The sequence below is a fragment of the Nematolebias whitei genome, chromosome 16, assembly GCF_014905685.2.
Source record: "Nematolebias whitei isolate Nwh7 chromosome 16, NemWhi1, whole genome shotgun sequence".
In the NCBI taxonomy this organism is placed as follows: Eukaryota; Metazoa; Chordata; class Actinopteri; order Cyprinodontiformes; family Rivulidae; genus Nematolebias; species Nematolebias whitei.
The window spans coordinates 7,642,624-7,659,561 of NC_056513.1; the positions used below are offsets into that span (position 1 = coordinate 7,642,624).

The following is a 16,938-nucleotide window of genomic DNA, read 5'->3' on the forward strand; positions in this document are numbered from 1 at the left end:
CAAACAAATATGTATAATTAAAAACAAAAAAAAAATATATATATATATATATATTTATTTCTTTCTTTTTCTATATATTTATATATATATATATTTATATATATAATTTTTTTTTAATCAAAACAGTTCTTTAAAAGTTTAAGATCCATAAAAGTTTATTTAAAAACAAATAAAAATTCTCTATATCCATATAAAAGTTTTTAAAAACAAAATTCAAGTTCTTTAGAACAACAAGGTTTTTTAAAATTAAATAAATGCCTTTTGTAACCAAATGAAGGTTCCTTAAAACCATCTTTAACACCAAACGGACGTTCTTCAATCAGCTGAGGAGATAAATATCACGTTTGCATTAGGAACTTTGACCCAATCTCTAGAACCATCTCCTGAATGTGGCCTCAGGTCGTTCTCTCGCAGTTTTTGGGAAAAGAAAGAATCTAAAATAAAACGGCTGCTGACAGGTTGTAAACGATGCAGCAGCATCTGGACTTTAACAGAACCAGAACCTTTGGATCTTCTTCAGTGTTTTGTTCAGATAAAACCCAGCAGGAGGTTTTCTGTGAGCTGCCTCCTAGGTTGATGTTACGAGGTTCTGCTGAGCTCCCTGTAATATAAGATGTTCTACACCTTCAGAACCAGAAGAACTCTTGCCTTGGAGTCATGTAAAAACCAGCTTCTGGCCCGTCAGAGCCCGATCAGAACTTAAGCTTTAGGTACTGTGACTGTGTGTCTGTGTGTTGTATGCCTTGTCTGGAGCCCGGGTGGTGGTGGGCGGTTCCTCCGGCCGATACCTCCTGGTGATTGGTCAGCTCCTCCTCCAGCTGCTGGGACTCCTCCCTGACGGCGGACAGGAAGTCGGCAGGCGACTGACGAGGGGGCGTGGTCTTCTCCACATGGTTATAGAGGCCCTTCCACATCCTGCAGAACACAAACATCTACAGTTTTCATCTTTGACACGTTTCGTTCTTCTCTGTCTCAGAACCAGGACCCAGGTCTTTCTGAAGTGTTGTTGTTTTTGCTGCAGTTCCTCACTTGAAGCAGTAGGGGGTGGTGTTGGGCCTCAGGACACCCCGGGTCTGGCTCAGCTCTGCCTGGAACAGTGGGTTGGTGTACTCCGCCCGATCCTTCCACAGCTGAGGCCACACGGAGTGACAGCGCTGACGAAGCCTGCGGAGCCACAACAAACAAACATGGGATGTTTATTTTTTTATTTACTCTGTCATAAAATGTGAAAATCTCCCTAAAAGTGATAAAAAAAAAAGTGATAAAACTAACAGACGGGTCAGGAGGCATAAAAGGGAAAAAACAGAACTGTGATGTTTTACTTTGAATAGTTAGGAAGCATTTACACAGTTTGCCTTCTTCAGCTATCCCAGAATGCACCATCCCTCAGACAGGAAGTATTTCTTGTATTTTATCCTTGTCTGTCCCCGAACGCACCATCCCTCAGACAGCAAAAGTATTTCCTATTTTTTTCTCTTCGTCTGTCCCTGAATGCACCATCCCTCAGGCAAGAAGTAGTTCCTGTTTTGTCTTCTCATCTGTCCCTGAACGCACCATCTCTCAGACAGGAAGTAGTTCCTGTTTTTTCCTCAGGCAGGAAGTATTTCCTATATTTTTGCCTCATCTGTCCCTGAACGCACCATCCCTCAGACACACTGAGCTCATATTAGGGACTGAGCATGTTACCATATTTTAGATTTTTTTTTTTAAAGAATGAGAAAAGTGTGGATTTTAGCGTACATTCTAGTTTCTGTATTTCTACGTGTAGAAAAGTCAGTAAAGTTATTTAGTGAAGTTCAGCTGTGTGAAATCTTTGTGGTAAAATAATATTGTTGTGGTTATTTTAAGGAAGAAATAAAGTAAACGTATTGTTTCTATTTAAATTTGTCATGGTAGTTTAATTACTAATGCTTAAGTTTACGTGGCGTCATTGAATGCATCGTCAAGTCTTGGGGAAGGGGGGTGGTGTTTAATGCTTGAATTTAAGGGATTCTCTCTGTTTTTAGACACAATTAGGTCAAATTCTTCTTCCTGTCGAATCTCTTGGTTCTGTTTTAGCAGGAGTAAACGGGTCGACCCGGGTTAGGTGTCCAGGTGAGACCAGACCAGGTGACTTGGTGGTGCGTTCAAGGAGCAGCATGGACAGACAAACTACTAATAACCTGTGGTCCTGTGACCCGGTTAGAGCTGGTCTCTGGGTTTACCCGCACCTCATGTCCCGGCGCTCCTTCTCACAGTTCCCCAGGAAGGTGCCGTACTGACACGAGTACACGTGGGTGCGCACGGCAACGAGGAAGCGCTCGTTGAACTCGAAGGCACACGGGAACTGCTCCGAGAGCTGCCACACACACTCCAGGAACTGGTCCAAGACGGGGGACACCTCTTTGGGATCCCCGTCCAGGTGAGCATACCTGTGGAGCAGAACTTCCTGTTGACTGATGGTCCAAACAAACAGAACCAAACAGACAGAACCAAACAAACAGAACCAAACAGACGGAACCAAACAAACAGAACCAAAAAGACAGAACCAAACAAACAGAACCAAACTTCTATTCTCCCTCCAGTGGAAACTGCAGAGCTTTTGTCAGTTTCAGTTTGTTCTGGTTCTGTTCTAGTTCTGTTCTGGACCCACAGAACCACATAGAAAATCAAAGAAGCGGTTCGTTTATCTGGCTAGGGTCAGATTTCAGGAACAGCTCGAGGAACCAACTGGACCCAAAGTTGATCTGAAGGTTCTTCTCTCCAGTTTTTATGATTTAATCTGAAGACGTGGTTCTGATCCACTTAATGTTTTGATTGATTTGTGGATTGAATGGAAATGAAACGTTGAACGATCAGAACCTGCTGAGACCGAACATGATGCAGAGACAACAGGAAGTATTTATCTGATCCACTGACCTGTGGGAGAACTTGTGTCCAAATGAAACCCAGTCCCTCTCTATCAGAACCTGGAGGACGAGCAGACGGTCAGGAGGACACCTGTCTGTGTGTGTGTGTCTCATTGTGTGTCTGTGTGTTACCATGAGTCCTCGGATGGTTCTGTAGAACGGGTCCAGCAGGATGCTGGCCACAGAGCAGGCCTGGGCTGTCCGGTCCCATCCATCTGAGCAGTGGACCAGAACACTGACTCCTTCATCAGCCACCGCCTGGACACAAACACCACATCAGATCCAGAACCTCAGCCCACCTGGACACAGACCCTATCAGAACCAGCACTGCTCCGTGTTCTGTAACAGACCCAGACTGGACTCTGAGGTCGGTTCTGGTCGGGAACCTCAGACTTCTGGGCTGAACTTGCTTTTGTTGACGGATGTTTCAGATGATTTCTCTGACTTGAAATCTTAACTTCTGAGTACAAGTGGAACGCATCAATGTTTCTTCCAGAAAGTTCTGGGTCTGTCCCGGGGTCTCCTCCCAGTGGGACGTGTCCAGGAAACTTCCAGAACGAGGAGACTCCTGGACAGTTACAGATTTTCTGCCTGCCTGTTTGAAAAACACAACGCTCCTAAAGTTTGATCAGGACTGTAAGAACTCTGCCTCCGGTCTGTAATGAAGCAGCTCGTGGTTCTGGACCTACAGAGAGCTGGTCCTTCTGGACCAGAACTGTGTCACACTGAAGTCCCACTAACCTTGGCGATGAAGACTCCAGCGTCCAGAATGGCTTTGATGTGTTTGAGCCAACCAGAGTTCTCCAAACCCCACAGGAAGTCGGTCATGGATGGAGAACGCATGTCGCCAACTGCAGAAGAAGAAGAGGAACGTTACGTCATCCAGCCCACGTTCTTTACGTTCTCCTTTTAAACATCGGATCCAGACGGACTGACCGTCGACGACCCTCTGCTGGCTGCTCCTCATCACGTGGATGTTCTCGATGCCGATGAACTGCAGCTTGATGTTGCTGTAGTGGTCCTCGTTCTCGTAACCTTTCCCTGCTGCTCTGTTTGCCATGGCGTTCAGCTGCGCGCGCACACACACACACACACACACACACACACCACTGTTAGCATCACCCTCCGTGTGTGTGTGTGTGTGTGTGCAGGTGTGTGTGTTACTTTGGGCCGGGTGTCGACCACATAGATGAATTCACTTCCAGGGTTGGACTTCATCACAGCCTGCAGCATCATCTCGTCCTCCTGACAGCGGGCGCTGAAGCCCGACAGAGGCTGACTGCATCGACACACGGCCGCCTGCAGACCAACAACAACCATCATCCTCGTCCTCAGAGAGTGTGTGCATGTGTGCGTGTGTGTCAATGAGGCCCCGGCACTGACCAGTGTGTCCTGGTGGAAGAAGGATAGAACAGGAAACCGTCCTCGGCTCCTGAACCTGGAGCTGCCCACGATGACGGCGGGCGTGGCCGTCTTTGGAACAAAGAGCTCAGAGGGATATGTGTCACACACCTGCAAGACACACACACACACACACACAGGTTTGTTTTGCTATCTTTGTGGGGCCTTTGCATTGACTTCCATTCATTTTTCATTCATTTCTATAGCCTAACCATGACCTTTATCCATAACCTAACCATTACCAGTACATACCTAACCCTAAACCTAACACATCCTCAATTCACACCTTAGTCCTAAACCTAGCCCCTAACCCACCAACGGGACTTCTTCTTATGGGGCCCGGGCTTTGGGCCCCATAAGGAGCAGTTGGTCCTCACAATGTAGTATAAGTTGGAAAAATGGGCCTCACAAAGTAGCATAAACAAGGACACACACACACACACACACACTCAGGTTGTGGGTTTTTCTACAATCTTCACACTTTGGAACATCAAGAACCTGTTCAAGTCATAAAACATAAAGAGCCGGTTTTAAGCTGGACTTTCAAAATAAAATCATAGATGTTTTCCACAATAAGAGCCTGACTCCTTCAAAGGAAGTCCTGAAAGCTGGTGGATGCTGGAGTTCATCACGTCTGCAGGTTTTCACCTACAGAAATCACTGCTGTCAAACTAGATCAATATTTAAATGCACTTTTCAGCCACACAGAACATCCGGAGGTGGGCCTTTTTTATTTAGTTTTATTTACCCTTTATTTAGACAGGAAGTCTCATTGAGCCACGAGAACTCATTTTCAAGAGAGTCCTGTTTTGGGGAGGAGATGGGGATTAAGGGCCTTGCTCAGGGGCCCAGAGCAGGGCGAATGAGGGTGGAGGCAGGTGTGGGTGTTCCACCTTTTCCACCCACATTTTGATGTTGACGGTACCGGGAGTTGAACCTGCGACTTTTCGATCACAGGCCCATCTTCTAACCTCTTGCGCCACCACTCCCCCAAGTCCAGTTCTGTTCTTTACTGAACAGAACCAGCAGAACCATTTATGGACAGAACCACCGGAGGGACGGTTAGAGCACCTCAGAGTCTGACCCAGTTGGACACTGACCCGGTACTCGCTGTTGGCTGCTGTTAGGACCCACAGGTTGTTGGGGACCCCCATCCTCCTGTAGTCTTCCATCAGGTCCATGAAGGTCCAGGACTCCTCTCGCTCCTCTTTGTTCACGTTGGGGTTAAAGGACAGACAGAAGAGCTCGCTGAACTTCTCTGAGGAGGAAGATCAGAGTCAGTGATGGGGTCCACATCCTGTTTAAAGTCCTGATCATAAACAAACACACACCTGGTCGAGACAGACGGACCAGCGAGGCGTGGACGTCCAGACAGTCTCTCTCCTGGGGGACGAGGACTTGGAAGACTCGGAAGTCCTTACAGCGAAGGATCAGCTGACTTCCTGAAGGCGTGGTGGGTGGCCTCTCCACACTGCTCACCATGCTGTGCAGCACCTGAGACAGACAGACAGACAGACAGGCAGACAGACAGGCAGACAGATTTTGGGTCATGTGATCAGAGGAAACATGGCATCATGCTAACTTCTTGCAGCAGACAGACACTTAAAGCTTTTTCAGCTGTAGTTGAGCTCCCTCGTTCCTCCTGGTTCAGCCAGAATCTGCAGAGAGGAATCTGACACCAGAGGAGGTGCTCAGGTCCAGAGGGAGGAGGTCCACTCCTCAACCCTGCTCCTGCAGATTAAGGAGGGGTGGGAGGCTGTGTCCCCTCCTGTGGCAGCAAACAAACTCCTGCTGTCTCGTTTTTTTAACGACAGGTTTTCTCTCCTGAACTCGCTCCCTTGTTGTCCTCCCTCTGATGTGAGACGGAAGAGGAGGAGGTGAGGAGGAGGTGTAAAGAGGACAGATAAAAAGTGTTGAACAGAAAGAGATGCATTATTTAAACAACTATTAGATAAATAGGAAATGTTCACTTCATCCAGACATTATAGCAGCAGTTCCTTCTGCATCCTCCTCTCTCCTCCTGCAGCCTTCTTTCTCCTCCGGCATCCTCCTCCTGCATCCTCCTCTCTCCTCCTGCATCTTCCTCTCTCCTCCTGCATCTTCCTCTCTCCTCCTGCATCTTCCTCTCTCCTCCTGCATCTTCCTCTCTCCTCCATTTAGGAGGTACTTCTGACATTAGTTTTCAGATCTATCAGAGCGGAGTCATCAGGAGTCCAGACTAACTCCTCCCCCTGATGACATCATTCAGGTCAGAGAGCGTCCACGTGGACCGTCCACACACGTCACTTCACTTCTTCTTTTTCTTTTGGCTTTTCCTTCTTCTGGGCTCTTCACAGCGAGCCATCCTGCTCCATCTCACTCTGTCCTCTGTCCTCACTCCAACCACCTCCATGTCCTCTCTAACTGCATCCATGTATCTCCTCTTTGTCTTTTCACACACCTCAGTTAGAAACGTGGACACAGACGATCAGAGGTGAGCCCGAAGAGCTGCAGAACGTTTTCTAAACTGAAAAATAGAATCTCTTCTTGTTTGCTGAGAAAACGATGAAGGAAATAAAAACTGATCGTGTTGATTGATCACATGATCAGAACTGATTTGGCGTTTAAACCAAGTCAGAAAACGTGATTTCATTCAAATGTGACAGAACCTCGACTCCTGTCTCCTGTCCTCAAAGTTGTTTTCTTGAACTCTGACGAGTTTCTTCTGGTTTTATTGTTTAAAACGTAGAAACTTTGATTCCTCTCAGATCCGTCCAGTTTCAGGACCTGAGGGTCGAAACGGATCTTCATTCATGTTTCATTATTTCTAACAAGATCCTTTTCCTTCAGAGACATGCCAACATAAAATCAGCCTGAAAGTTTTATTTTGTAAATATTTTCTGGGAATTTCAGGGGGATATTTGGAGGTCCGTTTATCAGAACCTGAGTCAGAGGACGGTCTGAATGAGTCCAGCTGTCTTACCCACGTCTCCTTGCGTGTCTCAGGGTTGTTCTCTACGAAGATGGTGTGTGTGGCAGACAGGTAGAGGGTCCCGACCGTGGCTTTCCTCTGACCCAAGGACCGGTCCAGAAGACGGACATTTTCCACCTGGAAAGGGACAAAAACCACAAACCATCATCAGCAGACCAGCAGAATATTAGTCATGATTCTCAGCAGGTTTAGACCAGAAGTCTGGACTCTGGATCCAGTTCACCAGAGTTCTGGACTCTGGACCCGATTCACCAGAGGTCTGGACCCAGTTCACCAAAGGTCTGGACTCTGGACCCAGTTCACCAGAGGTCTGGACTCTGGATCCGGTTCACCAGAGGTCTGGACCTGATTCACCAAAGGTCTGAATTCTGCACCCGGTTCACCAGAGGTCTGAATTCTGGACCTGGTTCACCAGAGGTCTGGACACAGTTCACCAGAGGTCTGGACTCTGGACCTAGTTCACCAGAGGTCTGGACTCTGGACCCAGTTCACCAGAGGTCTGGACTCTGGACCCAGTTCACCAGAGGTCTGGACTCTGGATCCGGTTCACCAGAGGTCTGGACCTGGTTCACCAAAGGTCTGAATTCTGCACCCGGTTCACCAGAGGTCTGAATTCTGGAACCAGTTAACCAGAGGTCTGAATTCTGGACCTGGTTCATCAGAGGTCTGGACTCTGGATCCGGTTCAGCAGAAGTCTGGGCTCTGGATCTGGTTCGCTTTGAAGTTAAGTCAACTTTATTTATAAAGCACATTTAAAACAGCTGCTGTTACCAAAGTGCTTAACAATAAAATCAAGGCAGTAATTTAAAGAAAAATAAGAACAAAAATTAATTAAAAGCATCAAAAGAGAGTGGTGAAGGCTGCACAGAAGTACGTTGGAGTCAGCCTCCCCACCATCACAGACATCTACACCTCCAGATGCAGAAAAAGGCCCACCTGCATCATGAAGGACCCCACTCACCCAGCACACACACTTTTTGCCCCGCTCCCCTCAGGACAAAGGTTAAGGAGCATTAAGTGTAGAACCACTAGACTGAGGAACAGCTTCTACCCTGAGGCTGTTAGACTCATGAATCTCTAACCAGAATAATCATTGTGGAAAAATCACATCATGTTGCTGCTGATCTGTTTCATGTTGCTGCTGATCTGTTTCATGTTGCTGCTGATCTGTTTCATGTTGCTGCTGATCTGTTTCATGTTGCTGTGTTCATTCGTACTCATCTGCTCACATAGGCTCATGTTCGTGCTGCTGTTCGACGTATTGTGTTTTTTTATGCTACTAGTGCTTAGTGTGATTTTAGTTAACATTTTTCTTAGTTCATATCTTAAATCTTATGTTTTTCTTTTACATTTTAATACTTTTTTGGATGTAACTTGGACCCTGTGTACACAATTTCTTTCCACCACATGTACCACATGTGGTGCGAATGACAAATAAAGAACCTTAAATCCTTGAATCCTTGAAAAGAAAACTATAAAAACACAAAACAATAAAATACTAAATCAAATCCCACTGTGTTAAAAGCCAGTGAAGGCAGGTGCATTTAAAAGAGATTTAAAAACAGGAAGTAAAGGGGCCTGTCTGTCTGTGGCCTGTGTGTCTGAAGTGCCTGGTTCTCATCTCCCGAACATAAATTAAGAAGATTATGGATTTGGTATCGTGGGCGTTCAACTCTATTGATGAGATTTTTTCATCAAAGGAGAACCGGCGTGTCCAGCTGAGACTCACGCTGTGGGGTACGTCATGGATTCGTGGGGATTGTGGCAGATGATGTGTCTCTCAGTTCTGTCTCAGGAGGATGTTGAAGACGTTTACATATTTGGAATTATGATAGCAGGGATTCTGCTTTTTGGCATCGGCGGGGCTCTGTTTTATCGACTTTTGAAGAAGACACCGGCAGTAGTTTCGGCCATGGAAAAGCTTCTGAGTCAGTGTGAAGGTTTGGTCCGTGCAGTAGGAAATTTAAATCGTCTAGTTTACGAGCTTAACTGCAAGGTGGAGGCGATTTATGAGAATTGCAGGCCACCTGCGGCTTCTGGGACTCATCAGCATGGTGGGTTCGACCTTGAAGGAGACTCATCGCATGGATCAGTGGAACGGAATCCCACAATTAGGCATTTTCAGAACCAGAACGCCCAAATGGACTCAAGGCTGGAAAAAAGTAATCTCTGCCTGAAGAAAAACAAGAATCTTATTCTATCTCTAATTAAACCTAAAATCAGAGTCAAAAACCATCCAGAGATTTGTAACAGACTGCTTAAGATATGTCTGAAAAGAGTCAAGATTTACAGGAACAGAGACCACAGTAGAGCTAGGACTAAACACAATAACTTCAGTTTTCTGATCGCTACAACTTATAAAATTTGAAGCCATCCGCGCCTTAATGTCATCAAGACATTTTTAGAGTCTGAATACAGCAAGAACTATTGGGTTTTAAAGGCAAATAAATCTGACAATCATCAGCATAACAGTTAAAAGAAAGTCCATGTTTCCTCAGGATAGACCCCAAAGGGAGCAGATACGGTGAAAAAAGAACGGGTCCAAGAATTGAGCCCTGTGGAACCCCGCAGGAAAGAGGTGCTGAAGTAGATGAAATATTATCAACCTTAACACAAAAGCTCCTGTCACTCAGATAAGAACAGAACCATTCTAATGCTGCACCTGTAATCCCAACCCAGTGTACCGCAACATAAGGTGTTCAACAGTATCAAAAGCAGCGGTAAGGTCCAGGGGTACAAGGATCACAAGTGGACCAGAGTCTTTCGCTTAAAGAATGTTTTAATAAACCTTCAGTAAAGCTGTTTTGGTGCAGTGTAATTGTTTAAAACCAGACTAAAAGATCTAAAAAAATTTTTTTTAAATCCATTCTCATTCAAAAACTCATTTAATTGAATAAAGACTGGATCTCTACATCCGCTTTGTGGACTTGGAGAAGGCGTTCGACCGCGTCCCTCGGGGAACCCTGTGGGGGGTACTCTGGGAGTATGGGGTACCAGGCCCTTTGATACGGGCTGTTAGGTCCCTGTATGACCGGTGTTAGAGCCTGGTCCGCATTGCCGGCAGTAAGTCGGGCTCGTTCCTGGTGAGAGTTGGACTCCGCCAAGGTAGTCCTTTGTCATCGATTCTGTTCATAACTTTTATGGACAGAATTTCTAGGTGCAGCCAAGGTGTTGAGGGGATCCGTTTTGGTGGCCTTAGGATTGCGTCTCTGCTTTTTGCAGATGATGTGGTCCTGTTGGCTTCAGCAGATCGTGATCTACAGCTTTCGCTGGAGCAGTTCGCAGCCGAGTGCAACACAGCTGGGATGAAGATCAGTTCCTCCAAATCCAAGGCCATGGTCTTGAGCCGGAAAAGGGTAGAGTGCCCTCTCCGGGTCAGGGAGGAGGCCCTGCCCCAAGTGGGGGAGTTTACATATCTTGGGGTCTTGTTCATGAATGAGGGAAAAATGGCACGTGAGATTGATAGGCGGACAGGTGCAGCGTCAGCAGTGAAGCGGGCGCTGTACAGGTCTGTAGTGGTGAAGAGAGAGCCGAGTCAAAAGGCGAAGCTCTCAATTTACCCATCGATCTACGTTCCTACCCTCATCTATGGTCATGAGCTTTGGGTTGTGACCGAAACAACGAGATCTCGGATACAAGCGGCCGAAATGAGTTTTCTCTGCAGGGTGTCTGGGCTCTCCCTTAGAGATAGGGTGAGAAGCTCGATCATTCGGGAGGGACTCAGAGTAGAGCCGCTGCTTCTCCACGTCTAGAGGAGCCAGTTGAGGTGGCTCGGGCATCTGGTTAGGATGCCTCCTGGACGCCTCCCTGGTGAGGTGTTCCGGACACGTCCCACCGGCCTGGGAACGCCTCGGGATTCCCCTGGAGGAGCTGGACCAAGTGGCTGGGGAGAGGGAAGTCTGGGCCTCCCTGCTGCTACCCCCGCGACCCGACCCCGGATAAGCGGAAGAAAATGGATGGATGGATGGAAGACTGGATCTCTCTGAACCATCAGATCCTGATAACCTGTTTTTTGGAGGTTAAACCTGCTGCTTCATCATGTTGGTACAGTATGGTCACTCTTCATCCGTGATGATGTCATAACCGAGATCGTAGAATGCATTTCTGAGTGCGCATGCGCCATGTGTTTACCGTTACACCTGAGGTGGTGGTGGGGGGTGTCACCTGGTGAGTCCATTTTCGGACAGGCAGGGGATCGCTATGGAAAGTCTTCTGTCCCGTTTAAAACACATTTCCGTCAAATTATCAGATTTCAGAGACACCGGAAGATGTCCACCTTTAACGGATTTGGGTCTAAATGAATACATTTTACCGACGGGAACAAACAGATGGAAGGGGAAGTGAAAAATGAGCTGTTAAATGACGTTAAAACAGAAAAACAGAGGTGGCCAAACGTGTGTTACTTTGTGTTACCTTGGGAGTCCGGATGTTCTCCATCACCGGAGACTAAAATGGTGGAGGAGAGACGGAGAACGACCCGACCGATCGGCGGTTAAATCCCCGGATTCACGCCGAGGAGCGAGATGTGTTCTCCGCGGCTGCTGTTCCGGTGCTGCTCGAGGAGGATGCCCATGATTTCCAAGCCTCTGTTCGGATAAACTAGGTTTATAAAAATTAAAAAAAAGACCCGGTTTCTCCTGTACCGTCAGTACCCACCGGCCCGTTACAGTCTCCGCTGATGGACACCGTTCTTAGTTGCTATCATGTTAGCAGCAACCGTTGCAAAGCTAACATCCGGTTAGCGTTTTTAAAATAAGTTTAATATAAAAATGTACACGTTCCCGGATGCTAATACCAGGGGCATAACATCTAAAACTGGGTGAGTAAAATTTTAAAATAGACTCAAACATTGTGGATATAATAATCTGACAAGTTATTTAACATATTCTTCATTATTGCGTTCATTAAAGTTTATTTTGGAAATATTAACCGGAAGCTATATTGATTTTGTTAAACTTTGTTCCGGTTCAAGGCTTGAACCAATCTTCATTCAAACCTGCACATACGCTCAAATAAAAATATAAGTGTAATGTTTTAAACTTCCAATAGATATAAACTAACTATCAGACACAAAATCTTTGCTTTAAAACACAATTATGTCCTCTGACTTTTATTAAAAGTCGTTTTATGTTGCAGTTGTTCTCTTTTCTTTAAAAACGGTTTTAGCTTTTTTTTTTCTTCCAACGATAATTATTGCAAAGCATGAAATGAAACATAACAATGTTGTCCTGAATTATATTAAATACTGCAGTTTTAAATAGTTCACCCCAGTATACAGAACTCCTGAAGTGCCTTTGTTGTTGTTTTTATTTGAGTCAACATAATTTTCCTGCATCTGTAAAATAAAAATGTCAACAATCAGATTTTCTGCAGATTATTGATGCAATGAATTAAAAATAAAAACTTTTAACGGTTTTACTTCCTATTAGATTAACAAGGTTCCTTATCTGAGCTGATGAGTACGAGAGCTCTAAATGTTATTGTTTTAAACTTATCAGTTTATTATCACCCCGACCAGCTGACAGGAACAAACATCAAGATGTTTCCATCATCACAGAAAAAAAAAACATGCAGAAAGTTTCACAAAACATGGTTGTTCAAATTTATGTGAAGAGGAAAGTTTTTATTTATTTATAATGTGTACAAAATATGCAGCCTTTTCCTTTGACCTGCTTCTTCCTGTACGGGTCAAAAGGACCTGAGGTCTGTCTCCAGCAGTCCCTGTGTGAGAGGTGGAGGACACCTCGACAGGTCTACTACAGTCCACAGGGACACATGGACAGGACTCCAGTCATTTTGGACAGAATACCTGTGTGCACGGGGAAAACACATAAATTCCACACAGAAAGATCAGGAGTCACACCTGTAACCTTCTTGCTGTGAGGCGACAGCCATAACCACTACACCACCGTGTCACTCCATTATGTCCTCCTTACAAGAGTCAATAATCGATTTAACTCCTGACTCGTTTGTAACTTTTGTGCACCTCTTCCTGTTTCAGTCTTCCACAATGTTGTTTCTCCATGATGCCGTGTGGTGAGTGATGTAAGCAGGAAGCTGAGAAATAGGAAGTGTCTCTACAGAGAAATTATAAACCTCACCCCTAAACCCTGAGAAGTTTTTATTTGCTTTTGTTTGTTGTCCTGTTCATGACTGGGCATGACCCACATCAGAACAACCATCATCATCAGCGTGGACCCTCACCAGTATGTACTGTATACCGCAAGAGTGGATCAACAGAAGATGCCATCTCCTCTGGTCCACACTGCTCTCACCCACCTGGAGCAGAAGGACTCCTACATCCGTATATTCTTTGTGGACTTCACGTCTGCCTTCACACCATGACCCCCCAAACCCTGATGGACAAACTACTCACACTAGAACTAAGCCCCTCCATTTGCAACTGGGTCCTGGACTTCGTAACAAACAGACCACAGTCTGTGAAGATCCACAACTTCTCCTCCTCCACCATAACCCTCAGCACTGGCTCCCCTCAGGGCTGTGTGTTGAGCCCCCTCCTGTTCACTCTGCTCCCGTACGACTGCGCACAGACCCATCCAGGCTGTCACATCGTAAAGTTTGCAGATGATACAGCGGTGGTTGGATGCATCACAAACAACGACGAGTCCAGCTACAGGCAGGAGGTGGAACACCTGGAGAGCTGGTGCAGAGAGAATAACCTTCACATCAGTGTGAAGAAGACAAAGGAGATGGTTGTGGACTTTAGAAGGAACAAACACACCTACCCCCCACCCCCACCCAAATATAGGAGGATCTGCGGTGAAAGTAGTCTCCAGCTACAAGAACTTGGGTGCGCACCTGAATGGCAACCTCAGCTGGGGCAACAACACCACCAGCCTGATCAAGAAAGCTCATCAGAGACTCTACTTCCTCAGACGGCTGAGGCGAGCTGGTCTGGGAAGCTCAGTCCTCACCTCCTTCTACAGGTGTGCAGTGGAGAGCATCCTGTGCTCCAGCATCAACGTGTGGCATGGAGGCTGCACAGCTGCAGAAAGAAAAGCTTTGCAGAGAGTGGTGAAGGCTGCACAGAAGATGTTGGAGTCAGCCTCCCCACCATCACAGACATCTACACCTCTAGGTGCAGGAAGAGAGCCACCTGCATCATGAAGGACCTCACTCACCCAGCACACACACTTTTTGCCCCACTCCCCTCAGGCAGGAGGTTGAGGAACATTTAAGTGTAGAACCACCAGACTGAGGAACAGCTTCTACCCTGAGGCTGTTAGACTCATTAATCTCTAATTAGGATAATCACTGTGAAAAAAAATATCACTGTAATTCATTCAACCTTTATTTATACAGGTTAATCCCATTGGGCCTTGGGGACTCATTTACAAGAGAGACCTGGTTTTAACAAAGAGCGATGACAACAGTGGACAACAAAGACAACAGTAGACTCATAAAGTAAAGCATACAAATTGAGAAGAACAAGTGAAAGAAAATGGTATTAAAAAGTCAAAATAAAAACAGCTAGGATGCCACTTGATTGTTGATATGTGCTGATCTCATGCCGCTCATTTATTTCATGCTGCTGCGTTCATTCATACTCATCTGCTCACACAGACTCATGTTCGTTCTGCTGTTGTCTGGAGTATTGTTTCTGTACCATTAGTGCTTACTGTATTCTTAGTTTAGCATATTTCTTAGTTAATATCTTAGATATTATTACTGTCTTTCTTTACAATTTATACTTTTGTTGGCTGTAACTGGGACCCTGTGTACACAATTTCGTTCTACCACATGTACCACATGTGATGTGAATGGCAAAGAAACCTTGACCTGTTTGTCACCTAACTGTTAACGTTTGTATCATTAGATTTTCTTCAGCGGGAACCAGGAAACCATTTTCACTGAGCAAGTTATTTTATTTGAATTTTTAAGGATAATTAATCAGCATTTAATTTGTCTGACAAGCAGGAATGGAAAGAACTCAAATAAAAGTGATGTTTTCACCTTTTTCTTTCCTTTAATTCTTCCAGCTGTAACTCTTTCTTTAGCCTCTAGATGGAAGTGTAACAACTCTTATAGTAAATAAAACGCATATTGCAGTAAATACAGTAAGAATTGAAAATTTAAAATGTCTGTTTGATTTTTCTGGTCAGGAAAGTAATGTTTCTGTACATCTGCAGCAAATTTTAACACGAATTATTTCTCTACGTTTATACAGCTTTATTTTATTTTTTTACATCTAACCTTAAATTAGTAGTTGGGCAATTAAAATAAACTGTTGTTTATTTGTGGTTTGGAGATTTAAATCCATAAAACGTGTTTGTTAAAGATCCTGTGTAAAAGTATCTGACTGACCCATCATGTATTCCTCCGCCAACAGAAGTAGTCCCTCTGGGCTGAACATTCGAGGATACAGGAGCTTCAGTGGATTTCTGTGGACCGATGAGACTGAAGGACTTCAGGTGTCCCTTCAGAACCACAGGTTCGTCAGACACAGACACATGGACGCGGTTCTCTCATGGATTCTCTTAAACAGCCGGAAGAAACGTGAGAAGTCTGGTTCCCTCCAGGAGGAGGAGGTCTCGAGCGGTTCGGTGGCAGCAGTTAGGCTCCCGGACCCGACAGGTGTGTTTTTACCTTTTTATCCTCACCGACACCATCCAGAACCAGTCGCTTCATACTGTCGGGTCATTCAGCCCACTGAAACCAGAACCTTTAAACTCCGGTGAAGAAAGGAACTGATGTTCTGTTGGGTCGTGTTCGGCGGAAGTAGGACCAAATAATTCAGCAGTGAGGTGAGACACCTGCGGGACAAAGTCCTCATGGACCCGAGCAGAGACAGAATTTAAAATCTTACAGTGAGTTAGCTGAATTCTGTGATTAATTAATAACTGAGCTGTGATAAGAAGAGGTGGAGATGACGTCATCAGTTTTAGCAGACAGGTAACATCACCTGGAGTCACTCAGGGTCTCTTGATTGGTTCTGAAAACAAGTTTGTTGTTTCAACATCTTGTATTTACAAACGCTGAGCGCTGAAATCTGCTGAATGACTGCTGAAAACAGCTGAAAGCTGCTGAAAACAGCTGAAATCTGCTGAATGACTGCTGAAAACAGCTGAAAGCTGCTGAAAACAGCTGAAAGCTGCTGAATGACTGCTGAAAACAGCTGAAATCTGCTGAATGACTGCTGAAAACAGCTGAAATCTGCTGAATGACTGCGGAAAACAGCTAAAATCTGCTGAATGACTGCTGAAAACAGTGAATGACTGCTGATAAAAGCTCAATGACTGCTGAAAACCGCTAAATTAGCTGAAATCTGCTGAATGACTACTAAAAATTGCTGAATGACTGCTGAGATCTGCTTAAATGACTACTGAAGTCTGCTGAAATCTGCTGAATGACTGCTGACAAGGGCTTAAATTTGCTGAATGACTGCTGAAATTTGCTTAAATCTGTTGAATTACTGCTAAACTGCTCAATGACAGCTGAAAACAGCTGAATGACTGCTGGAATTTGCTGAATGACTGCTGAAAGTGATCCGTCAATCCTTAAAAGAAATGGAAAACTGGCTGAAGATTATAATCCTGTCCCCATCATGTATTCCTTCGCCATATTAACGTTTTTGATTTCAAAACGCGTCTCAAAAACAAAATTAATATATCCAAGTTTTTAAGGAAGTTACTTTGACAAACTGAAAACATGTCCGTC

The 16,938-nt window shown here is 45.2% G+C and overlaps 1 protein-coding gene across 1 annotated transcript in view; it reads right to left on the reverse strand.

Annotated features, from left to right (window-relative positions):
* The window catches only part of mtmr7b (myotubularin related protein 7b), a 13,832-nt gene extending 2,025 nt beyond the window's left edge, over positions 1–11,807 (reverse strand). The window contains exons 1-13 of the mRNA XM_037689620.1: positions 11,674–11,807; positions 7,252–7,377; positions 5,621–5,783; positions 5,390–5,547; positions 4,272–4,400; positions 4,053–4,187; positions 3,825–3,957; positions 3,630–3,739; positions 3,021–3,146; positions 2,899–2,948; positions 2,211–2,411; positions 1,030–1,164; positions 789–915 (exon numbers count right to left, since the gene is read on the reverse strand). Of these exons, the coding sequence (XP_037545548.1) occupies positions 789–915; positions 1,030–1,164; positions 2,211–2,411; positions 2,899–2,948; positions 3,021–3,146; positions 3,630–3,739; positions 3,825–3,957; positions 4,053–4,187; positions 4,272–4,400; positions 5,390–5,547; positions 5,621–5,783; positions 7,252–7,377; positions 11,674–11,697 (1,617 nt within the window). The 5' untranslated portion in view covers positions 11,698–11,807. The remainder of the gene's footprint in view (positions 1–788; positions 916–1,029; positions 1,165–2,210; positions 2,412–2,898; positions 2,949–3,020; positions 3,147–3,629; positions 3,740–3,824; positions 3,958–4,052; positions 4,188–4,271; positions 4,401–5,389; positions 5,548–5,620; positions 5,784–7,251; positions 7,378–11,673) is intronic.
* Between the last annotated feature and the right edge of the window lie 5,131 nt (positions 11,808–16,938).